At 49.6% G+C, this 26,032-nt stretch overlaps 1 protein-coding gene across 1 annotated transcript in view; it reads right to left on the reverse strand.

Annotated features, from left to right (window-relative positions):
* rnf128b (ring finger protein 128b) overlaps positions 1-25,436 on the reverse strand; it is a 182,854-nt gene extending 157,418 nt beyond the window's left edge. Inside the window, exon 1 of the mRNA XM_086001738.1 lies at positions 24,714-25,436. Coding sequence (XP_085857864.1) covers positions 24,714-25,116 — 403 coding nt within the window. The 5' untranslated portion in view covers positions 25,117-25,436. The remainder of the gene's footprint in view (positions 1-24,713) is intronic.
* Between the last annotated feature and the right edge of the window lie 596 nt (positions 25,437-26,032).

Raw genomic sequence — 26,032 nt, forward strand, 5'->3', positions numbered from 1 at the left:
CTTGAAGCCGCCCAGGTAGGCGAAGTGTGTGTGTGTGTGTGTTTTTATTTATAAGAAACTGAATGTAAATTTTGCTCGAAATGAACTTTTGAAATTTGCCCTCATTTTTCAAAAACAAAGAAATACTGCTAGAAACTGACTGGATGGCACTGATGCATCCTGGAAAAGTTGGAGACCACAATCCAAATTCCGCTCAGCGTCACAGCACTGGGCAAAATTATAATGTCCAAGATCAGGTTTCTGGAGTCTTAAACTGAAAATTTAATAGATAAAAAAATGTAATCATGTCATTATGAAATGCGTAATTTTCCGGATCTTGTTTAAACCCTTATTTTTTTGTGCATTCGAAATTTCAGTTACAGAACAACAACAACAAAAATGGTAAAGGAAAAATGTTTTGAAGGAAACATTTCCCGCAAAGTATTTGGAGTGATTTGTCGGAAAAGTTCACCCAATGGCCAAACTGTGCAACGACAGGGTGCGGAGTTTACATAAAGGAGTTCCATTATAAATGTGGACTTAGGAATTTATAATTGAATAAAATGAACACAAGGGTGTCGCTAAAAACATTGACACCGGGCAATAAGGTTTTGTAGATGGAAAATGTACGAGAACGTAAGCGTCGGGACTGGCAAAACTTCAGTGGAAGATCGGCATAAACCTCGTTCACATGATATATAGAAACATAGAAACATAGAAGATAGGAGCAGGAGTAGGCCATTTGGCCCCTCGAACCTGTTCTGCCATTTAATGAGATCATGGCTGATCATCCAATTTCAGTACCCTGTCCCTGCTTTCTCCCCATATCCCTTGATCTCTTTAGCCTTAAGAAATATATCTAACTCCTTCTTTAATATATTTAATTAATTGGCCTCAACTGCTTTCTGTGGTAGAGAATTCCACAGGTTCACCACTCTCTGGGTGAAGAAATTCCTCCTCATCTCAGTCCTAAATGGCTTACCCCTTATTCTTAGACTGTGACCCCTGGTTCTGGACTCCCCCACCATCGGGAACATCCTTCCTGCATCTAGTCTGTCTAGTCCTGTTAGAATTTTATAAGTTTCAATGAGATCCCCTCTCATTCTTCTAAACTCTAGCAAATATAAGCCTAATCGACCCAATCTCTCCTCATATGTCATTCCTGCCATTTCAGGTATCAGTCTGGTGAATCTTCGCTGCACTCCCTCCATGGCAAGAACATCCTTCCTCAGATATCTGGGATTTCTGCCAATTTTCTGCCGCACATCATGGAAACACCTCAGGAAATTCCTGGCGAAGATTCTTAATAAGATATAGGTGGATTGGTACTAAATAACAAGGCCTAGAAATTCAGTGGCGCCCCGTTTGGGGCGCTGAAATAAAGAATAGATTTGCCTTTCTAATCTAGGCTTTATTAACTTTAAAAACCCAGTAGCACATCTTTCAACACCAGTCTCCAACAATGACTGGAGAAAACTGAATTTAAGATGGCCACCACAAATCACCTGACATCCACTACCAATGAGTTTACAGCATATATCTCAAGGTAGAAACAAACAACCAATTACAATACTTCTTACTAATACAGAGAACAACCGCCCCATTCACCAATCACAATACTTCTTATTAAACATAGGAAATAATCACCACAGGCGCCAAGCTCGCCTGGGCGCCAGAATTACCGCTGCGAGCGGAGCCACTTGCGCCATCCCGATATTCAGTTTCAGCGCCCCAAACGGAAGCGGGCTGCTACTCGAGGCTCCCCGCGTCCCGCTTGGGGCGCTCACACTGAATATCGCCGCGCTACGGGCCACAGCGCCACACGCTGTGGCACGGCGCGCTGCTGTACTGCAGGCCTTCCTCCCCTTCTTAAGGGGGAGGGGCCTGCACCAGCACGATCACCGATCGCGAGTGCCAGCAGAAGAGCCCGACACCGAGGAGAAGTGCCGGGCTTTTGGGACACAGCTGGCACTGCCCGGGGGGTGGATCAGGAGGCCGGGGAGGGCGGCGCGAGGAGGTGCTGGCAGGCGGCCACCGGAAAAAATGGCCGCCCCGCACCTCCACCGTAATTTGCGCCACTACCGCCACAGGTAGGCCCTGTGAACCGGTCGCGATTTGTGACCGGCGTTAAAGAGGCGGGCGCGACCAAATATGGTGATCGGGGCGGGAGCGGGGCGCTGAGCACACCAATGACGTCATCGGTGGTGGCGTAGCGCTACAAGCTAACGCCGCCATTAGCGCCCCGCTAAATATTGCGGGAGGCGTGGCCAGTGGCGCTAAAGCCACTGAGTGCCCTCTTTGGGCGCTAACTGGTGGCGCAGCCCACTGAATTTCTAGGCCCAAGACATTTATGCTTACTGCTACTTAAAGGTGCAGCAAAGTGAAGGAATATTTTTAAAGATTTAAATATATTATAACAGTAAGATTTTATTTTGTAAAACTATACATACTGCTGTGTGGAGTTTGCACATTCTCCCCGTGTTTGCGTGGGTTTCCTCCGGGTGCTCCGGTTTCCTCCCACAGTCCAAAGATGTGCGGGTTAGGTTGATTGGCCATGATAAATATTGGCCCTTAGTGTTAGGGGGGATTAAATATGTGGGGTTACGGGGATAGGGCTTGGGTGGGATGGCTGTCGGTATAGGGACCGGGTGCTAGGGTTTGGATGATCAGCCATGATCTCGTTGAATGGCGGAGCAGGTTCGAAGGGCCGAATGGCCTACTCCTGCTCCTATCTTCTATGTTTCTATGTTTCTATGCCTAGTTACAGAATTTCCTCGTAACTATTTGCTGAGTTTTAAGAGGCTCCACCAATCCAAGGAATCACCACATGGTCACACTCTGTTGTAGTGGTACATTGCTCTGACAGGATGCACTGCCGCAACTCACCCAGGCTTATTCGACAGCATCTCCCAAACCCGCAACTTCCACCACGTAGAAGGACAAGGGCAGCAGTCGTATGGGAACACCACCACCTCCAAGCTCCCCTCCAAGTCTCACACCATCTCAACTTGGAAATATATCGCCGATCCTTCATCGTCGCTGGGTCAAAATCCTGGAACTCCCTCCCTAACAGCACTGTGGGAGCACCTTCACCACACGGACTGCAGCGGTTCAAGAAGGCGGCGGCTCACCACCACCTTCTCAAGGACAACTGGAGGTGGGCAATAAATGCCGGCATTGCCCGCAACGCCCACATCCTGAGAATAAATAATTAAAAAAAAAATCCCCATGGGCTTCAAAAGAGGTGAAGGAGCTCTAATTGGCTGTGGCTTGGAGCTGTGAGGAATAGGCTTTCCAAACGGTGTTTTAAGCATTATCTCTTGAGCGAACCTGCTCTGAAGAACGCCCCCCCAGCCAGATTGTGTAATGTGACGCAATATTATTATTTCACTTTGAGTCTGGATAAAATGAGTCAAGTGACTCTGACAACCAAAAGAGATGAAAGTGCAAATAATTTTATGGAGGTAATCAGTGACTACTCGTTAACGTGACATATAAACTGGGTATTGGGGCAGATGCTGCACTACATTTAGTATTCAGCCATCCACTAGAATTCATTAGTAACATGGAGAAGGGTGAGCACTTAGCTCTAATGGTTATTGTATAAGGAGATGTGAAGTCATTTTTGGCACGAGCCTTTATGACAATGATGCAGGTGTGTGCAAGGTCTCAGAAAACTTTGGGACCGTGAGATCAACTCGAGGGAGGTTTAAGCGGAAAGTAGACCGAGAAAACAAGACTATGTGAGAAAACTGATTTTCTTTAAGAGGTAGGGGAAGGAAATATAGTTCTGTGACGAGAAAGCAGAAACATAGCACCACCAAGATCACAGTCCGCTAAATAAGCTAATAAATAACCTACAAGCTTAGCAGATTGTTTTTTAAATGATAGAAGGAAACAATCTGTAGTAAGCACTGAGAGACATACAAAAGGGCATAAGAAATAGGAGCAGGAGTAGGCCAATCGGCCACTCGCGCCTGCTCCGCCATTCAATAAGATCATGGCTGATCTGATCCTAACCTCAAATCTTCTATCACTCTCCATCCCACCGGAACCCATGTGATCTCCCGGGAGAGGCGAAAAACCAGATAAAAAACCCAATGGCCAATTTGGGAGAAAAAATCTGGAAAATTCCTCTCCGACCCATCTAGGTGATCGAAACTCTTCCAGGAGATCACTCTGTCCCTATATTTTCTACAGTACTTACCTTCTGTAAAGGCGATCTCCACCCCAGCCAGGAACAGGAATAAAACCATCTCCTGAAATCTAACACAGAATTAGAACACAAGAAGTAGGAGCAGAACCAGGCTACACGGCCCCTGGGCCCGCTCCACTACCCACAGGGCCATGAACAATCCGAACCTAGACTCATGTCCAATTTCCTGCCTGCTCCCCGTAACCCTTAATTCCCTTTACTTCTAGGAAACTATCTATTTCTGTTTTAAATTTATTTAATGATGTAGCTTCCACAGCTTTCTGGGGCAGCAAATTCCACAAACCTACCACCCTCTGAGTGAAGAAGTTTCTCCTCATCTCAGTTTTGAAAGAGCAGCCCCTTATTTTAAGATTATGCCCCCTAGTTCTAGTTTCACCCATCATTAACCAAAAGAAACAATCGAGAAGGTAAGAGAGGGCTGTGCCATGGTACAGTCGATAAGGGCACTGCTACCACATAGCACTAAGAACATTCCTGGTTTGTGCTGAGTTACTTAATCTCAGATGGGGCAGCATTTTAGTTGGTGTAATTGTCTTCAGTACCCCACATTAGGAAGGGGTGAAAAAAAAAATCAGTCATACTACCTCCAGTGACCCTGCTGGAAAGTGTATATGTGTGCCTGTCAGATGAGGGCAGCATCAGGGTTGGATGTGATACCCACCTTGGTTGAATAGTCTGTTGCCACTTCTATACGAAGAATGGGCATTTGGGCAAGTTACTGAATGGCTACCGGTGCCCGGGGAACCATACTCCAATAGGATTGAGTGCCTTCAGAAGGAGAAAGTAGAGGAAGGGAAAAACGAGCAAGAAAAAGAGGAAAATGGGCGGGTATATTGTCGCTAACCTATCAACGTCGTAGATAGTGTGTTGAAGACCAAGGAATAAGGGATCAGTGCTGTGTAGTGAATCATTAAATGGCCAACGTGTTAAATTAATTCTTCACATCAGCCTTCATTGCTGAAACCATGGATAAAGTCCAAATCTTATTATTTTGCTTCAGGAATCGCTAGTATGCATCAAAGTCAATAAGGGATTTATTAGGAAGAAGCTCAAGAAAAACAGGTCCGCAGGGCACCAAGACCATCTCGGATATTTCCTAGAATCCGAACGGACATAAGTGAAACTCTGACTAATATTTTTGGAGGTTAATAAATGCAGGTGCAGTCTTGAAGTTGGCAGGACAGCAAATATTGTCCTATTGTTCAAGAAAGAAGGGAGACAAGAATCAGGGAATAATAGACCAGTTAATCTAACATCCAGAACAGGGAAAATAGTTGAGAGCACTGTACAATCTTAGCTTGACATCTTCCAATTTATAATCAACTAGCTGAAGTGCCCGGCGGTGCCGAGGCTTTTTCGAGGGCATGTTGTTGTTGGAAGAGAGAGAGAGAGCGACTGGGGGAAGAGAGAGAGCGACTAGGGGGAAGAGAGGGAGGGGGAGGGGAGGGAGGGAGGGGAGGGCGGAGGGGAGGGGAGGGCGGGGGGGAGGGGAAGGGGGGAAGGGAGGGCGGGGGGCAGGGAGGGGGGGAGGGCGGGGGAGGGGGGGAAGGGGGGGAGAGGGGGGGAAGGAAGGGGGGGAAGGGAGGGCGGGGGGGGCGAGGGGGGGAGGGAGGGGAGGGGGCGGGGAGGGAGAAAGGGGGGGAAGGGGGGAAGGGAGGGTGGGGAAAGGTAGGAAAATTAATGAGATTAGATAAGTTAACTCGTTTCTAAATCATTTTTTTAAAAAACAATATGGCCTAGAAATTCAGTTGCGTTCGCCAGCCGTTAGCGCCTTAGGAGGGGTAGATCTCGAGCGCTAGGCACTTAGCGCCCGGGCGCAGGACGATCTGCGCCTACGCCCAACTTCAGTGGACATTTAGCGCCGGCGCAAAGTGTTTGCGCGCGCTCAGCTGCGCACGCAACTTATGACGTCATTTCGTCGTGCAGCGCCCTTTGTGCGCCCCAAACCGGAACTTCAGTCGCGCCCGCCCAATGTGGGCGTGGCGGTGTTAAGAACTGTGAAGTGGAACGCAGCAGAGGCCCTGCGGGCCTCGGGGAGCGCTAATTAAAGGGCACTTACACTGAACTATAAAGGCCAGCCATTTTGCTGCAATGACTTTTCTGCAACGGATTTCTGGACAGAGACCAAGGAAGAGACCTTACTGATTTGGCCCAACATAGGAGAGGTATTTTTGGCTTCTGGCCAGAGCTTGGAAATTTGCCTCATTGTGATTTCATTGTTTGCAAGTATATTATGGGGGCTGCATGGGGTTCCAACCCTCAGTTCCAGCATTATGTGCGAAGGGCTCGCAGACGCTGTGTGAGAGGGGCAGCCATGCCTAGACGCAGAGGGGGCATCAGGCGTCGGCAACGTAGGCCTTACCCACTCAGGGAATACCGCCAGCAGGTGTCCTATCTCACCATGACTGCCGCGCAGTGTGTTAAGAGGCTGCGCTTCAGAAGGGAGGTGGTTGCAGAGATCTGCCAGCTGCTTCACAGAGATCTGCGTCCACAGCTGATGTGCAGGACGTCTCTGTCGGTGGAAGTGAAGGTCACGGTGGCTCTGAACTTTTATGCAAGCGGCTCCTTCCAAGCCGCTGCTGGGGACATAGCTAACATCTCCCAGTTCGCCGTGCATCGCTGCATCCGGCAGGTCACCGATGCCCTTTTCACAAGGAGACACCAATTCATCTCCTTCCCCATGACCCTAGAGAGGCAGGAGCAGCGTGCAGTCAGATTTGCGAGGATCGCCGACTTCCCCATGGTGCAGGGCGCCATTGACTGCACGCATGTGGCTTTGCGGGCACCTATCGACAATGCCGAGGATTACCGCAACCGGAAGGGCTACCATTCCCTCAATGTACAGCTGGTGTGTGACCACAGGCAGCGCATCCTAGCTGTCAATGCCCGCTTTCCAGGCAGCAGCCACGATGCATTTATCCTGCGCCAGACTACTGTGGCTGACATATTCCAGGCACAGCCTCCCCCAAGAGGATGGCTTATCGGGGACAAAGGCTATCCTTTGTGTACATGGCTCATGACCCCGCTCCGCGCGCCCAGGACCCCTGCTGAGGAGGCATACAACAAAAGCCATCAAGCCACAAGGAACATCATAGAGCAAACGATTGGCGTCCTCAAGCAACGGTTCCGCTGCCTGGATCGCTCCGGCGGATCTCTGCAGTATTCGCCGGATAGAGTCTCCCAGTTCGTCGTCGTTTGCTGCATGCTGCAGTCGTTTGCTGCATGCTGCACAACCTGGCTATCCGCAGGACTCAGGCACTGCCACCTCACGTTGGACCACCACCTCAGGAGGACGAGCAGGAGGACCATGAGGAGGAGGAGGAGGAGGAGGAGTACCAGCCCAGGAGGGAGCCACAAGGTCCAAGGGCCGTCCGTCGGCGGCTTATTGAACGACACTTCTAGGCCCCCTGTCAGGGAATGGCTTGTGGCAATGAAGGCACATGAATGCAGCCGCTCCGCAAGCCCTCAGCCGGTTAACGCAACAACCACTTGAAACATCACACATGGACAAGCTGAATAAAGAAAAAGCTTTATTGAACAAACTCAGGGCCCTTCCCACATGAAACCCAAAAACAGACAACACCCCCAAAAAACAGTCAAAAACATATCTCACTCCCACAACCTGGGGAGGAATAACAAAACTTGTCCATCCAAATGGCCTTCATCCTCGGCCTTACCAAAAGAACCCCCCCCCATAGACAACACAACCACCCCCATATAAAAAAACATTTGCCAACACACTCTACTTTGTGTGCCGAGAGGGCGAGTCCTTGTCCAGGCTTTTCCGGCCCCTGGCCGACCTGCTGCTCCGCCTCAACCTGGGCCCTGTGGGTGCTGCAAGGCTGGGGGAAGGCTCCTGAGGGGCACACTGCGTGACGGCAGATGCCCTTGGGGGTCGGCCTAGACGAGCTCTGGCCCTCGAGGGGCCGGCTGCTGACTGCTGCAGCTGTGGCTGGGCAGCATCAGTCCCTCCAGCAGCTCGTCGCAGCTTCGCTGGGGGAGTGGCAGTGGCGGCTGCAGCAATGGGGGCAAGCTGGCTGATGCCAGGCGCTCGCTGCTCGCCTGAGACACTGGCACTCGGCCGGGCTGGCACTGCAGCAAGCGCAGCAATCTGGTGAAGGCCAGACCGCTGTGCTGCTGCAGCGCGGCGGGTGCCCTGGCGATGCCTGCCTGACACAGCGAGTGTGGCAGCAGTGAGTGCCCGTACTGCCCTGGTCTGTGCCCGCATCAGACCAGCCAGTGACTGCATGGCACCACTGATCAACTGTCCACTCGCTGCCTGTGCTGCCCTGAATTCGTCCCGACTCGCGTCCTGTGCTGCCCTGAATTGTTCGAGACCCCTGGCCTGTGCTGCCGCGAGTTGTTCGAAACCCCTGGCCTGTGAGGCCCCGAAATCGGACACACTATGAGCCAGGGACTCAATGGCCTCAGGCAACCGTGCCACAACCCCCATGAACTCGGTGTGCCGACGATCCGAGTCCGCGGACATTTGATCAAGGAGGCGCACCTCCTGGGCGAGGACCGTCTCCGGACTGGAGGCCGGACTCTCCCTCTGGGGAGAAGGCCGCCGAGCTGCCCGACCCTTCCCGCGTGGCTGCACGCCACTGGGCCCAGCAACTACACTCCCCTGCAACACTTCCCCCCTCTGGGGAGAAGGCAGCCGAGCTGCCCGACCCTTCCCGCGTGGCTGCACGCCACTGGGCACAGGAGCTACACCCCCCTGCAACACTTCCCCTGGCTATCCTCCAGGGAAGACGTGTCCCCTCCATTGCCATCCCCTGGCGCGGATGAGGGTTCCCCCGATGGGCCGCCTTCCTCTTGCTCCTCCTCGTCCTCCTCTTCCGAGGACTGACACTCGCAGCTTCAGGGACCTCCTCCTCACCAGCTGAAAGCAGGAAGGCACAAGAGTAGCTTTAGAGTGAGGACAGGGCGTCAGCGAGGGAGGCATGAGTGGTGGCATTCTGCACATTGGTCGGACAGTGGCAAAGGATGTAGATCTGAAGCGCAAGGGGAACGAGAGAGGTCCAAAAGGTCATGTCCTTACCATTGGGGCCCAGCACAGGGTCGGCATCTCCAATTGCAACGGGGCCAATCACCCGGGCACCCATGAGGTTGACCCATGCGCTCCTCCAAGTCACTGAGCTGCTGGAACTGGGACGGCCTCCCCCGGTGACAGTCCGGCTCTTCAGATTCTGGGCCAGCTTGGCCTGCAAGAGAAAGGACGGCCTCTAAGTACAGTGTGGTGCCCTGTTGTTGTGTGCACTGCCTCCCATGGTCGAATAGCTTGGCCAGTGTGGTGCCCTGTTGTTGTGTGCACTGCCTCCCATGGTCGAATAGCTTGGCCAGTGTGTAAAGTGCAGAAAGTGCAATTGATGTTCATGCCAGTGCCATAGCTGCTGGATGAGGGCTGGCCATTAGGCCTTTGAGGTCCCTTTGCCCATAATGTGAGGTGCACATGCAAGGATGAGGAGGACACTGGAAAGGGTACTCACCCTGACAATCCGAGTGAGGTTGTTAAACTTTTTCCGGCATTGGACAACAGTCCGGGGGACATCGCAGGTGGCTGTGACCCTCTGGGCGATATCCCTCCAGGCTCTCCTGTACACCCTGTTGGGAGGCTTCTTGCCACTGTCCGGGAACAAGGTATGGCTTCTCTTCTCCAAAGCCCTAACCAGCACCTTTAAATCATGGCCAGAGAAGTGCTGCGCTCGCTCACGGGCCCTCTGCATCCTTCCTGGCGCTATTTCTCTCCAGCAGCAGTGTTTAGGCCTAGCTGGAGGGCTGCAGTATCCAGGGCGTGGCAGCAGACCAAGTCGACCCTTCCCCCTTTAAGAGCTGGCCGGCGCCAGGGTGTCTGCTGTCAATCAAAACATGACCGCACCTGCGCTGCGCCCGGCCTCGGCGGTATCAGTCTGCACCGCGGCTTAGCGCCTAAGGATAACCGTGCATCGCCAGTTTTAGCGCTCGAGCAAACTCTTGGCCAAAGCTACTGAATTTCGGCGAACTGCCTCCACTTTCCGGCGGGCGCAAACTTTAGCGGCCGCCCGACTTTACCGCCCCAAAAGTGGCTATACTGAATTTCTAGGCCTATGTGTTTTAAAAGCAACGTTTTTTTTAAAGACGCAGAAAGCAGGAAAAAGAAAGGAAAAGTTTGGAATCAAGATGGCGGCGACTCACCTCAGTTCAGAACGATAAGGCCCGCCCACACACGCACCGAGTGGCTGGCTGCACGTGGCAGCAAGCCGCCGTACGATTGGTCGACCTCGAGGTCACTCTGTCGCTAATGAGCGGATAATGAGATGCTAATGAGCAGAATGTTGAAGGTTTTTGGGATACCGCGGGCGCGATTTTAGCCCGGCCGAAACGTAATACGCTTAAAACCGTCTCGGAAGCGTAAGCTTTCTTTGGAGGTAACGCGCGCGTAGGTACGCCCTGTAACTTTCGAGCGCATAGCCCGCCAGACGCACAGGCGATAACAGACAGAAAGACAGAATGACAGAAGTACCGATTATATATATAGATAGACTAGCTGAAGTGCCCGGCGGTGCCGAGGCTTTTTCACGGGCATGTTGTTGTTGGAAGAGAGAGAGAGAGAGCGACTGGGGTGGGGGGGGGGGAGAAGAGAGAGAGAGAGTGCGACTGGGGGGAAGAGAGAGAGCGACTGGGGGTAGAGAGAGAGCGACTGGGGGGTAGAGAGAGAGCGACTGGGGGAAGAGAGGGAGCGACTGGGGGAAGAGAGAGAGCGGGTGGGGGAAGAGAGCGGGGGGGGAAGGGAGGGCGGGGGGGGAAGGGGCGGGGGGGAAGGGGGGAAGGGAGGGGGGGAAGGGAAGGGGGGAAGGGAAGGGGGAAGGAAAGGGGAGGGGGGAAAAGGGAGGGGGGAAAAGGGGTGGGGGGAAAGGGAGAAGGAGGGGGGCAGGCGGGGGGAGAAGGGGGGAAGGGGGGGCGGGAAGGGGAAGGGCGGGGGGGGAAGGGGGGGCGGAAGGGGAAGGGGGGGCGGGAGGGGGGGAAGGGGCGGGGGGGGCCCAGGCTGAGAGCCCCGCCCCCCCCGGCCGAGAGCCCCGCTCTCCGAGCCCCGCCCCCCCCGCCCGAGCCCGATTGTGGCTCTGAGAGACGGCAGGCGGCCGAGCCACGCCCCCCCCCCGGCCGAGGCCGATTGCGGCTCTGAGAGGCGGCCGGCGGCCGAGCCCCGCCCCCCCCCCCCCCGCCGAGCCCGATTGCGGCTCTGAGAGACGGCCGGCGGCTGAGCCCCGCCCCCCCCCCCCGGCCGAGGCCGATTGCGGCTCTGAGAGACGGCCAGCGGCCGAGCCCCGCCCCCACCCCGGCCGAGCCCGATTGCGGCTCTGAGAGACGGCCGGCGGCCGAGCCACGCCCCCCCCCGCCCGGCCGAGGCCGCTTGCGGCTCTGAGAGACGACCGGCGGCCGAGCCCCGCCCCCCCCCGCCGAGCCCGATTGCGGCTCTGAGAGACGGCCGGCGGCCGAGCCCCGCCCCCCCCCCGCCGAGCGCGGAACAGAGACGCCGTGTCTCACCTGCTCCTGCTGAGCGCGCACCCTGACCCTCGTGGCTGACGCCGTTGCCCTGGGTAACATGACACGGCGGGCGGGCGGGAGGGGGGTGGGTGAGGAGCTTAGCAGAAGCGCAATCACCTAGCTCGGGCCTGGCTGGGCAAGAAAGGCGCAGGCTTTGAGGCCTAAGAAAAAAACGGGCAAAGGTAGGAAAAAGAATGTTCAGGTTAGATAAAATATTTACAAATGAGTGATTTATTTTAAAAGAATTTAATAAATTGAATTTTATTTTGCTGGAAATGTATATTTGAAAAGAAAGACGCAGAAAGCAGGAAAAAGAATGGAAGCAAGGTGGCGGCTACTCACCTCGGTTCAGAACGATAAGGCCCGGCCACACACGCACCGATTGGCCCGGCGGCACACGCCAGCAACCCGGCGTACGATTGGTCGAGCTCGAGGTCACTCTGTCGCTAATGAGCGGATAATGAGATGCTAATGAGCGGAACGTTGAAGGTTTTTGGGATACCGCGGGCGTGATTTTAGCCCGGCCGAAATGTAAATACGCTTAAAACCATCTCGGAAGCGTAAGCTTTCTTTGGAGGTAACGCGCGCGTAGGTACGCCCTGTAACTTTCGAGCGCATAGCCCGACAGACGCACACGCGATGACAGACAGAATGACAGAATGACAGAATGACAGACAGAAGTACCGATTTATATATATAGATTGGCCTAGTGATATAATTTGGCCATCTATTTGCTTTGTTCATTCCTGCTCCAAGTGATTTTACAAATATTTCACCTATGTCCAGTTCATTTTAGCTAGTCCTACACCATCACAGTCTACTTGTGATACCCATTTTTCCTAACAATGTGTAGTACTTTTCAATGATATGTATTGAATTTCATCTGCCACTGATTTGTCCAATTGTAAATTTCACCTAACTCTTTTTCTAAGTCCTTGGCTCCTGTATCTATCTTGATAGCACCGCACCGCCCCCCCCCCCCACTCCCCATTTAGTATTAACTGTGGCCTTAACCAGTTTGCAATGGTTATCTGTGTCTAAATCCTTCATGTAGCTTAGGAACACTGACGAGTCATTTCTGAAACCTGGGGCAGTACTTCCCCTTACCACTCTGACATCCTTCCCCTAAAAGTTACTTTCTTTCATTCAACAAATTGCTTATCCACAACCAGGGTTCAGCTTGAGTTACCATTGCTGTCAGCTTCAGGAGCAGACTTTCATGAGCCATGGCTCAGAACATAAGAACATAAGAATTAGGAGCAGGAGTCGGCCATACAGCCCCTCGAGCCTGCTCCGCCACTCAATAAGATCATGGCTGATCAACGACCTCAACTCCACTTTCCAGTCTCATCCCCATATCCCTTGATTCCCCTAGAGTCCAATAATCTATCAATCTCAGCCATGAATATACTCAACAATTCAGCATCCACAGCCCTTTGGGGTAGAGAATTCCAAAGATTCACAACCCTCTGATTGAAGAAATACTCAGAATAAGGGGTCGGCCATTTAGGGCTGAGATGAGGAGAAATATCTTCATTCAAAGTGTTGTGAATCTTTGGAATTCTCTACCCCAGAGGGCTGTGGAGGCTCAGTCGTTGAGTATATTCAAGACAGAGATCGATAGACTTTTGGATACTAAAGGAAACAAGGACAAAGGTCACACACCATCCTGACTTGGAAGTATATCGTATTTCCTTCATTGTCGCTGGGTCAAAATCCTGGAACTCCCTCCCTAACAGCACTGTGGGAGTACCTTCACCACATGGACTGCAGCGGTTCAAGAAGGCAGCTCACCACCACCTTCTCAAGGGCAACTAGGGATGGGCAATAAATGCTGGCCTTGCCAGTGATGCCCACATCCCATGAATGAATAAAAAAAAATATGGGGATAGTGCGGGAAGGTGGAGTTGAGGTAGAAGATCAGCCATGATCTTATTGAATGGCGGAGCAGGCTCGAAGGGCCAAATGGCCTACTCCAGCTCCTATTTCTTATGTTCTTATGCTTCAACCGACATTACTAAAACAGATTATCTGGTCATTTATTTAATTGCTGCTTGTGGAACCTTGCTGTGTGAAAATTGGCTGCCGTGTTTTCCTAAATTACAACAGAGACTACACCTCCAAAGTACTTCATTAGCTGTAAAGCATTTTGGGACGTCCTGAGGTTGTGAATGGCGCTATATAAATACAAGTCTTTCTTTTATTAAGGGCTTTTAGGACATCTGAGAACACAGCTCAGAGAAGATGGTCTTGCCAGAGGTTTTGAGGTCATTCAATAACAGGTCAACTGAAGGAACTCAGGTCCCTCATCTCTGGGAGTCTGGAAGTACACCTTTCTCCATCCATAACCTGATTGTTTTGATTAAGTTCTGCTACACTGAAGTTACAGTTGTGTCTTCTAATGTAGATGCTGAGGATATGGAACAACAACAACTTGCATTTATATAGTGCCGTTAATGTAATAAAACGTCCCAAGGTGCCTCACAAGATCAAACAAAATTTGGAAGAAATAACTGTTGAAATATGAAGGAAGAAATGTTATGAATAAGCCTTGAACTGAAGATGTTTATCCAGTAAAACATTTCAAGAAGCAATAATTTATTTACTCACGCAGAACCAAATAATTGTTCACTAAGAACACTGTACGCCTGAGTTCTATGGCTTAATGGCTTTATGATCACTGGCAAGCATATTAACCATGATGAAAATGATTATTGTTTACAAAATACAGCACAGAAACAGGCCATTCGGTCCAACAGGTCAATGCCGAAGTTTATGCTCCACACGAGCCTTCTCCCACCCCTCTTCATCTCACCCCATCAACATATCCTTCTATTCATTTCTGCCTCATGTGCTTCTCCAGCTTCCCCTTGAGTGCATCTATGCTATTCACCTCAACCACTCCATGTGGTAGCGGGTTCCACATTCTGTCCACTCTCTGGGTAGAGAATTCCCTATTGGATTTATTAGTGACTGTCTTATATTTATGGCCCTTAGCTCTGATCTCGCCCACAAGTGGAAACATCTTCTCTACGTCTACCCTATCAAACCCTTTCATAATCTTAAAGACCTCTATCAGGTCACCCCTCAGTCTTCTCTTTTCTAGAGCCAAGAGCCCTAGCTTGTTCAGTCTTTCCTGATCGATATAGCCTCTCAGTTCTGGTATCATTCGAGTAAATCTTTTTTTGCACCTCTATGTCCTTTTTATAATATGGAGACCAGAACTGTTTACAGTACTCCAAGTGTGGTCTAACCAAGGTTGTTTATAAGTTTAACATAACTTCTCTGCTTTTCAATTCTATCTCTCTAGAAATGAACCCGTGTTTTTTTTTGCTTTCTTTTATGGCCTTATTAACCTGCGTCGCTACTTTTAGTGATCTGTGTATCTGTACCCACTCTGATCCTCTACCCCATTTAGACACTTATTTTCCAAGGAGTTTGTGGCCTCCTGACTCTTCCTACCAAAATGTATTAGCTCGTATTTATCTATATTGAAGTTAATTTGCCAATTACATGCCCTTTCTGCAAGTTTGTTAATATCTTCCTGTATTTTGTCATAGTCCTCCTCTTTATTAACTACACCGCTGAATTTGATGTCATCCAAAAATTTTGAAATTGTTCATGGTGATCTCTAAGTTTGGTTAGTTTATCAATTATCTGCCCCCTTCACTCTGATTCTCCCCATTTCTTAATTATGACGTGACTTCTAATACACCGTATATAATTACTTATCAGGATCTGAGTCGTTAATGGAGCCATTGCGTCCCTGGTCCAGAAGATTGTTCAGACTGGGCACTCTTTTCTGCTCATGTCGACCTTTGTTTATGGAGAATAGGGGTGTGTCACCATCTTCAGCCATCGACAAACTATTTATTGGAGGAATTACTATAATTTTAGCACCGTATTTTCATTAATTATTCCTTTCCCCAGTGTCCTCTGCCTTATGCGGCAGTTTCAAAAACAGCTTTAATGAACATTATAGCCCAATCTATTCAGCGGTTCTCTGCTGTTGACTTCTATTCCAAAAATGCATGTTTTTAATTTGACTAGAACTCTGCCTCGCTGAAATGTGGTCTGTGTTATATCCCGTATATCCCGAATCACCGTTCTCAGGGAACATAGGGTCTGATGAAAGGGAGGAACTGAAAGAAATCAGTATTTGTAGGGAAATGGTGTTAGGGAAATTGACGGGGTTGAAGGCCGATAAATCCCCAGGGCCTGATAATCTACATCCTAGGGTGCTTAAGGAAGTGGCCCTAGAAATAGTAGATGCATTGCTGATCATCTTCCAACATTCGATGGAATCTGGAACAATACCCATGGATTGGAGGGTAGCTAATGTTACCCCGCTATTCAAAAAAGGTAGTAGAGAGAAAACGGGGTAAGCCTGACATCGGTAGTGGGGAAAATGCTAGAGTTCATTATAAAAGATGTAATAGCAGAGCCCTTGGAAAATAGTGACAGGATCGGACAAAGTCAACATGGATTTACAAAAGGTAAATCATGCTTGACTAATCTACTGGAATATTTTGAGGATGTAACTGGTAGAATAGATAAGGGAGAACCAGTGGATGTGGTGTATTTGGACTTTCAAAAGGCTTTCGATAAGGTCCCGCATAAGAGATTAGCGTGTAAAGTTAAGGCACATGGGATTGGGGGCAAGGTATTGACTTGGATAGATAACTGGTTGGCAGACAGAAAGCAAAGAGTTGGAATAAACGGCTCTTTTTCTGAGTGGCAGGCAGTGACTAGTGGGGGATCGGTCCTTGGACCCCAGCTATTCACAATAAATATTAATGATCTAGACAAGGGAACTAGATGTAATATCTCCACGTTTGCAGACAACACAAAGCTGGGTGGGCGTGTGTGCTGTGAGGAGGATGCCGAGAAACTCCAGGATGATTTGGACAGGTTGGGTGATTGGGCAGTAGCATGGCAGATGCAATATAACATGGATAAATGTGAGGTTATCCACTTTGGTGGCAAAAACAGGAAGGCAGATTATTATTTGAATGGCAATAGATTGGGAGAAGGGGAAGTGCAACGAGACCTGGGTGTCCTTGTGCACCAGTCGCTGAAGGTAAGCATGCAGGTGCAGCAGGCGGTTAAGAAGGCAAATGGTATGTTGGCCTTCATAGCGAGAGGGTTTGAGTACAGGAACAAGGATGTCTTGCTGCAGTTGTACAGGGCCTTAGTGAGACCACATCTTGAGTATTGTGTGCAGTTTTGGTCGCCTTATCTGAGGAAGGATGTTCTTGCCATGGAAGGAGTTCAGTGAAGATTCACCAGGCTGATACCTGGGATGGCAGGAATGAAGTATGAGGAGAGATTGGGTCGATTGGGCTTATACTCGCTGGAGTTTAGAAGAATGAGAGGGGATCTCATTGAAACTTATAAAATTCTGACAGGATTGGACAGACTAGATGCAGGAAGGATGTTCCCAATGGTTGGGGAGTCCAGAACCAGGGGTCACAGTCTAAGGATAAGGGGTAAGCCATTCAGGACAGAGATGAGGAGGAATTTCTTCACCCAGAGAGTGGTGAACCTGTGGAATTCTCTACCACAGAAGGCAGAAGAGGCCAATTCATTAAATATATTCAAGGAGTTGGATATATTTCTTAAGGCTAAAGGGATCAAGGGGTATGGGGCGAAAGCAGGGACAGGGTACTGAATTTGGATGATCAGCCATGATCGCATTGAATGGCGGAGCAGGCTCGAGGGGCCGAATGGCCTACTCCTGCTCCTATCTTCTATGTTTATATGTTTCTATGTTTCTCCACCTTTGTCATATAATGCTATCAGTATGCTTATTTGCCTAAGTCGACTGTACTGCCTCATTTCCAATTTGTGAAAGTAACGAGTCCAAATAACCTTAACTTCCTATTCGACATGTTGACTTACCATCGGCTGTAAGATGAGCAGTAAATCACAAATTTGCCTCGTTTTAAATAACGGAATGAGATTTCTGTCCTGAAATTGCTCAAAGTGCTGTCATGGCTACCAATTTCAAAGTTGGGCACATTAATCCTTGCTAAACAAGGCCCAGCGGGAAAGAAAGAAAGAACTTGCGATGATATAGCACCCTTCACAACCTCAGGACGGCCCAGTGAAATAACTTGAAAAGTAGTCACCATTGTAACGTAGGAAAATGCGGCAGCCCACTTGCACACAGCAAGGTCCAACGAAACAGCAAGGAGAGAATTTGTTTTAGTGGCGTTGGTTAAGGGATATATACTGGCCAGGAACCTGGGAGAATGCCTCTGCCCTTCTAATATTACCACAGGATCTTTTACATCCATCTGAGCGGGCAGCTGGAGCTTCAACATGATAAGCACTTCAGTACTGCTGTGCCTCAAAGAGTCCTCAACATGTAGTCCTACTGAATCCGATCTGTACTAGTTTTGCGTAATTCTTGTGTACACGGAAGTTGGACAAGTAAGAATGAACATTAGCTGAAGTGTGTTCTTCCTCATTCATTCAATGCAGTTTATCATGCAGTCCCACCAGAGTCGCTGTTCAGTCAGGTTTCGGTGATGAATTTTTACCTTATCTGAGGAAGGATGTTCTTGCCATGGAGAGAGTGCAGTGAAAATTCACCAGACTGGGATGGCAGGAATGACGTATGAGGAGAGATTGGGTCGATTGGGCTTATACTCGCTGGAGTTTAGAAGAATGAGAGGTGATCTCATTGAAACTTATAAAATTCTAACAGGACTAGATGCAGGAAGGATGTTCCCGATGGCGGCGGAGACCAGAACCAGGGGTCACAGTCTAAAGATAAGGGGTAAGCCATTTAGGACAGAGATGAGGAGGAATTTTTTCACCCAGAGGGTGGTGAACCTGTGGAATTCTCTACCAGAGAAGGCAGTTGAGGCCAATTCATTAAATATATTCAAGAAGGAGTTAGATATATTTCTAAAGGCTAAAGGGATCAAGGGATATGGGGAGAAAGCAGGGACAGGGTACTGAATTTGGATGATCAGCCATGATCTCATTAAATGGCAGAGCAGGCTTGAGGGGCCGAATGGCCTACTCCTGCTCCTATCTTCTATGTTATCATCCACGTACACAGTTCCCACTCCCTACCTACCCCTCAGTTCTCTGACTAACCTGGCACAAATTTCAAGCATTTTTCTTCGTATATTTAATATTCCTGTACCAAATTGGGTGTCTGCAGCTCCTTGCTCGCAAAAAGACCGAGGCCGCCAAATTCGATCTTGTAGCGCTGGGCGTTTTTTTTTTAACAAGGCAGCCGCCACGTTTCAGGCGCGGGACACAGCGGCCAGCGACACTCCAGCGACGTGACATCGGGCCTCCTGCTGAGCGCACAGCCTGAAGCAGCCGTTCGTCTCCGGGCTGTGCGCTAAAATCATTCAAATCAGCAGGCAGCACCAAAATAACATGCTGCCCGCGCTTTCTAAACGGGCATGAGCAAATATCGCCCCACGGTGCCACCGCCCATTTTAGGCCTGAGATTTGTTTCCAAAGTGAAACCCAACCCTGACATTGTCATTAAACCTGCTGACAAACGCGACGCTGTTGTTGTTTGGTGACTGGGCCTCTACCTTGCGAAGGCTGAACAGCAACTCTCTGACACCTCCTTCTACCTCCCTCTGGACCATGACCGCACCACCAAACATCAAGCCATCATTTCCCAGACCATCACTAACCTCATCTCCTCTGGCGATCTTCCCCTCATGGCCTCCAACCTCATCGTCCACTTCTACCTCCTTCCCAAGATCCACAAACAGGATTGCCCTGGTAGACCCATCGTTTCAGCCTGTTCTTTCCCCAGGAACTTATTCCTTCCTACCTTGACTATAGTTTTGCTCCCCTTGTCCTGTCTCTTCCCACCTATATCTGCGACTCTTTCAATGCCCTCCGCCACTTTAACATTTTCCAGTTTCCTGGCCCTAATTATCTCCTTTTCACCATGGATGTCCAGACCCTCTACACCTCCAGCACCCCCCACCAGGACAGCTTGAGGGCCCTCTGCTTCTTCCTTGGAGGCGCAACCAATGTTCCCTCTAAATTTTTTTGGCGTTTCACGGCCCCTTTAAGGGGCTGCGCGGGCCATTCAAAATATCGCGCATGCGCAGGATCCCTGGAGCGCTGCACGGCCACGCAGCTTAAAGGGAACATTGGGCCCAACCAGCCCCCATCCACCACCCTCCTTCGCTTGGCTGAACATGTTCTTACATTGAACAACTTCTCCTTTGACTCTATTCACTTACTCCAAATAAAAGGATCTGTATGAGTCTTGGCTGTGTCTACCCTTTCATGGGATACATGGAACATTCTTTGTTACAGTTCTACTCAGGTCCCCTCACTTACCTCTTTTTGTGGTACATTGATGACTGTATCAGCGTCGCTTCCTGCTCTTGCCCCAAACTGGAGATTTTTGATCAACTTTGCTTCAAATTTCCACCCCTCCCTCATCTTCACATGGATTATCTTTGACTCTTCCCTTCCCTTCCTCGACTTCTGTCTCCATTTCTGGGGATAGGCTGTCGACCAAATTCTACTATAAGCCCACTGACACCCACAGCTACCTTGATTGCACTTCCTCCCACCCTGCTTCCTATAAGGACTCTATTCCATTCTCCCAGTTTCGCTGTCTCTGTCACATCTGTTCTGACGATGCCACCTTCCATGCCATTGCTTCTGATATGTCTTTTTTCCTCAACCGAGGATTTCCCTCCACCATGGTTGACAGGGCCCTCGACTGTGTCTGTCCCATTCCCTGCACTTTTGCTCTCACCCCTTCCCCTCCCTCCCAGTTCCCCATGTCCTCACCTTCCACCCCACCAGCATACTCCACCATTTTTATCACCTCCAGCGCGGTCTCACCACCAAACACATATTCTACTCCCCTTTCAGCATTCTGAAGGGACCGTTCCCTCCATGACACCCTGGTCCACACTTCAATCACCCCCAACACCCCCTCCCCTCCCCACGGCACCTTCCCGTGCAAGTGCAGGAAATGCAACACCTGCCCTTTTACCTCCTCCCTTCCCACCACCCAAACACTCCTTCCGGGTGAAACAGCGATTTACTTGTACTTCTTTCACTTTAGTATACTGTATTCACTGCTCACGATGTGCAGTCTCCTCCACATTAGGGAGACCAAACGCAAATTGGGTGATTGCTTTGATGAACACCACCGGTCAGTCCGCAAGTGTGACCCCGAGCTTTCGGTCGCCTGCCACTCTGACCGCCCTATCCTCGGCCTCCTACACTGTTCCAATGAAGCTCAACGGAAGCTCGAGGAACAGCATCTCATCTTTCGATTAGGCACTTTACAGCCTTCTGGACTCAACATCGAGTTCAACAATTTCAGACTATAACCACTGCTCCCATTTTTTCTGACAGCAGGTGCTGGGAATGACTCTACTGTTGCCATACAGCTCCTCTAGATCCACCTTTTGTCTCTTTACTTGTCGCATTACCACTCCCTTTTGCTTTGTACTATCATCCCTTTTGTCATTTAATCTCTCCTGCCTTCCACCCTATCACAGACCTTCCCTCTTGTTCTTTCCTCCCCTCCCCCTTTCCCCGCCCCCGCACCTGCTTCAAACCTGTTACATCTCTAACTTTTTCCAGTTCTGACGAAAGGTCATCGACCTGAAACGTAAACTCGGTTTCTCTCTCCACAGATGCTGCCTGACCATCTGAGTATTTCCAGTATTTTCTGTTTTGATTTCAGATTTCCAGCATCCGCAGTACTTTGCTTTTGTTCCAATATATACATAGTGGGGATGGGAGGAATACATATAATTATCATGACCCTTGTATGGAATCTAAATCCTAGCCCCTAAGTGTAACTTTCTCCTATCTGGAAATGTAAGCTCAGTCAAAAAATCTGAGTATTACTTAATATCTGCTGTTCATATCGCTCATCCATAGATGATACTGGTCAATGGACTGGTCAGGTGGGCAGAAAAGTGGCAAATGGAATTCAATCTGGAGAAGTGTGAGGTAATGCATTTGGGGAGGACTAACAAGGCAAGGGAATACACAATAAATGGTAGGATACTGAGAAGTGTAGAGGAACAGAGGGATCTTGGAGTGCATGTCCACAGATCCCTGAAGGTAGCAGGACAGGTAGATAAGGTGGTTAAGAAGGCATACGGGATACTTTCCTTTATTAGCCGAGGCTTAGAATATAAGAGCAGGGAGGTTATGCTTAAACTGTACTAAACACTAGTTAGGTCACAGCTAGAATACTGCGTGCAGTTCTGGTCACCACATTACAGGAAGGCACTAGAGAGGGTGCAGAGGAGATTTACGAGGATGTTGCCGGGACTGGAGAATTTTAGCTATGAGCAAAGATTCGATAGGCTGAGGTCGTTTTCTTTGGAACAGAGGAAGCTGAGGGGAGACCTAATTGAGGTGTAGAAAATTATGAGGGGCCTAGATAGAGTGGATAGGAAGGACCTATTTCCCTTAGCAGGGAGGTCAATAACCAGGGGGCACAGAATTAAAGCAATTGGTTGGAGGATTAGAGGAGATTTGAGGTGATTTTTTTCACCCAGTTGGGGGTCTGGAACTCACTGCCTGAAAGGGTGGTAGAGGCAGAGACCCTCATCACATTTAAAAAGTACTTGAAGTGCCGTAACCTACAAGACTACGGACCAAGAGCTGGAAAGTGGGATTCGGCGGGTTAGCTCTTTTTCGGCCGGCACAGACACGATGGGCCAAATGGCCTCCTTCTGTGCCGTAAATTTCTATGATTCTATGATATACAAGGAAACAACAAGAAATAACTTACAAAAATTTACAATTTATGAACCAGGTTTATTATTTGCTGAAGTACATTTCCATCTGCAATTGCTCCAGTGCTCCACTGATAATATGACGTCATTCGCCAGTTTCTGCAAATGCGAGCACACATTGTATGATCAATCCTGGACATTAAGGCCCCAGAAGTTCTCGGAACTTCTGGCAGACTGGGGTATTATCAGGATGAGTGGAGGGTAGTGGGGGCAGAAATTGTGATGGAACTTTTTTACTCCGGGCTTACTCTGTTTTGGATGTGTTGGTGTTTGGGGGTCAGTTATCACATCTGCCCCCCGTTGCTGCTGAGGTAAGAGAGAGAGATGGGATTGGCAGGATGATGCCTTCCAGCAGAATTCCTGCCAGTTCGGTCTCTGGTAGATTTTTAAGGAGCGTCTTAAAGGGGGGAAGAGAGGTAGAGAGGCGGAGAGGTTTCGGGAGGGAATTCCAGAGCTTAGGGCCCAGGCAACAGAAGGCACGACCACCAATGGTGGAGTGATTAAAATCGAGGATGCTCAAGAGGTCAGAATTAGAGGAGCGCAGATATCTCGGGGGGTTGTGGGGCTGGAGGAGATTACAGAGATAGGGAGGGGCGAGGCCGTGGAGGGATTTGAAAACAAGGATGAGAATTTTAAAATCGAGGCGCTGCTTAACCAGGAGCCAATGTAGGTCAACGAGCACAGGGGTGATGGGCGACTGGGACTTGGTGCGAGTTAGGACATGGGCAGCAGAGCCCAGGATACTGAGGCCAATTATAGAGCCCCTACCTTTGTTCTGGTGGGCCAATACAACTATTAGGAAACAGTGGACACCAACCTTCCCTATAAGCTGCGCGGAACCTGGGATTGGCTTTTGCTATGTTAAAGTTCTGTGAATGGGCCGCGCACCCAAAAACTATTTACGGGAAGCACTGGTGGGCTGGGCACCCCATGATACTGGTGCAGGCACCTGCTCACTTTATTTAAATATCCTGAGTCTGGGAATTCCAACAAGTCAGGGGTTCCTGGGGACAGTGGGTGGCAGTCCCACCTCACTGTGATTACAACCGTGGAGTGGGACTGTGGATTTTCGGGGCCTAAATTTCCTGGTAATTAAACTGCCAATTCAATAGAACTGACACGACAGTCACTACTCATCTTCTGGGAATAGCACTGTGCATTCACAACATGGAGCACCGTGACAGCTTTTGCTAATGTAAATAAACGCTGAATAAAATGTCCCTGTAAAACTCAGAGTAATTTTAAGTTTGGAATCTAGCTCCCCTGATTCAGCCAGCTCAAGAAGATTGTTGGGTTGTATCTGGGTCTGTATCAAGTTAATTGATCCCAGCCAGAACAATGGTAGAGGTTCTACAATTGGTCTCAGTACCCTGGGCTAGAGCTTGGAACAGTCAGCCAGGTAGGCTTCCTACTGCTGATTGCAATCCACCAACCCCTGCTGGACCTGCGTCGCTTGTGGCTGCTGGGATGAGGATCAAATTGGACTCAGCTCTGATGACTCAATATCCAGCACTATCTCGCCTCTATACGTCTAGGGAGCACTTTTTTTCCCCCACACAAAGGTTAGTAGAAATCTGGATGCTCGGACAGTTGGATCTTTCAAGACTGAGCCCGGTCGATGTTTGTTAGGTAGGGCTATCAAGGGGTGTGGAGCAAAGGCGGGTAAATGGAGTTCAGGTGCAGATCAGCCACGGTCTAAATGAATGGCAGAGCAGGGTGGAGGGGCTGAATGGTCCCTATGATCCTACAGGAAAAAACTGTACCAAGGACGAGCGAGTGTCTGTGGAATCACGCTCTGGTGAGGAAGGAATCAACCAATTCAGGGTGGGAAGGGAGGAGGAGAGGAATATTGGGAGGTAAAGTAGGAAAACAAAGAAAAGGGCAAGAATCTAATCTTGGGATTCAGATGATCAAATAAGAAACAACTTGAAATAAATACAGAAAATGCCGGAAATACTCAGCAGGTCAGGCAGCGTCTGTGGAGAGAGAGAGAGACAGAGTTAACGTTTCAGGTTAATGACCTTTGATCTGTTTCTCTCGCCAAAGAAACAGCTTGAGTTTGGGGCATCACACATACAGCTCAGGTGGCGCTTACTGCCCTGTGCCCACTACTGTCATTTACATCACAGTTCCATCAAATGGGATTATTCAGCATTGCATCAATGTCAAATACTCCTAAAGCACTCGGATGAATATGAAAGTGACGTTGCTCTTACCACTAAAGGGGTCAGTTCTATTGCCTTTTCCTGCTCCGTTGAAGATCACCACAGCGGCCGCCCCTCTTGTCATTGCATTCCCAATCTTTTGTGCGCAAGTACAATTGCCACTTTCTATCAGAGCTATCCAGGGCGACTCCACGGCATTGAAGTCAATGTTTTCATCACAGGCGAAAGCATCATTCGAATTTGGGATCCCAATCGCCCCCTCGACTCCTTTGACTGGCGAGTTGGCGGCATAAATGCCCGGGACAGAGGTTGTCACCGTGCCGTTGGTGGTCGGAGACACGTTCGTCACATTGATAATGGCTGGTGCTGTCAATTCCACACTGGCCATGATCTGGAACATTAGAGCGAGGGACAACGGCCACGATGACCTGTGAATGCCTTCGGAACTCTTCATCCTCACTTTCTGGTCCACCAGCTGGTGGGCATTAACTTTTCAAGCCAGACTTCAGAATGTATAGAGTGAGTGAGAGAGAGAGAGAGGAAAACAAGAAGTTGGCGAAGCTCTGAGTGACAAACAAATGGAAGGAAGCTGCAACGAGCAGGCGACCACACAGACCTAACGCATAACTTGTCTGCTGCGTCTGCCGGCTAATTGAGATTTCTCGCACGCCTGCACTCAGCATTGTTTGTGAAGCAGCTGCCTAGGAGCGCCTACTGACTTGTTCTTATCTCTGGACTTTTGATTCCCGGTCCAAAGGTAGTGTGAGTTAGTCATTGGCTTAGAAACGAACAGAACAGCAGTCGTTTGGATTAATCCACAGTGAACCGCCCAACCCACCACCAAAAAAGGGCTTTCTTGCAGTTTAGGGTTTCAATAGAGGCTTTCAGTTACACGTAGAAGCAGAGGTAGTGAGGATGGATTACAGAGGTGCAATGGGAGGAGTGCTCTGATAGGTTGGCTGCACCGCCACACTGCAAACAAGCTCGCACAAACAGGGGAGCCCAGAGCAGCACCAGTCACACTTATTATTTTGGGACGATTGAATTCGTGGCGCGCTGTAACCAGATAGCAGCGAGTGTAATGCAACACCTCTGCCTTCTCGATTTGAGCCTCGATGCATTTTCAAAGCACATTTATAATTCTTCCGTGGTGGGGGGGGGGGGGGAAAGAGACCAGCCAATGGAAGTAAACAAGCATTGAAGTTCACTGGCACAGAAAATTCCACGGCTGTTTCTCAGCTTCCTCTATTTTGCTTCATATCAGGAAAAGAAAAGACGCTGCAGAAATAATCATTCATTTCATTTGTTTCCCAGTTGAAACGCAAGTATTATAAGCAGGACACTTAGTCATGAGGCAGAAAATGAATCAG

This window comes from Somniosus microcephalus, chromosome 1 (genome assembly GCF_052327205.1).
Source record: "Somniosus microcephalus isolate GS21.2 chromosome 1, FLI_Smic_1.0, whole genome shotgun sequence".
NCBI classification, from domain to species: domain Eukaryota; kingdom Metazoa; phylum Chordata; class Chondrichthyes; order Squaliformes; family Somniosidae; genus Somniosus; species Somniosus microcephalus.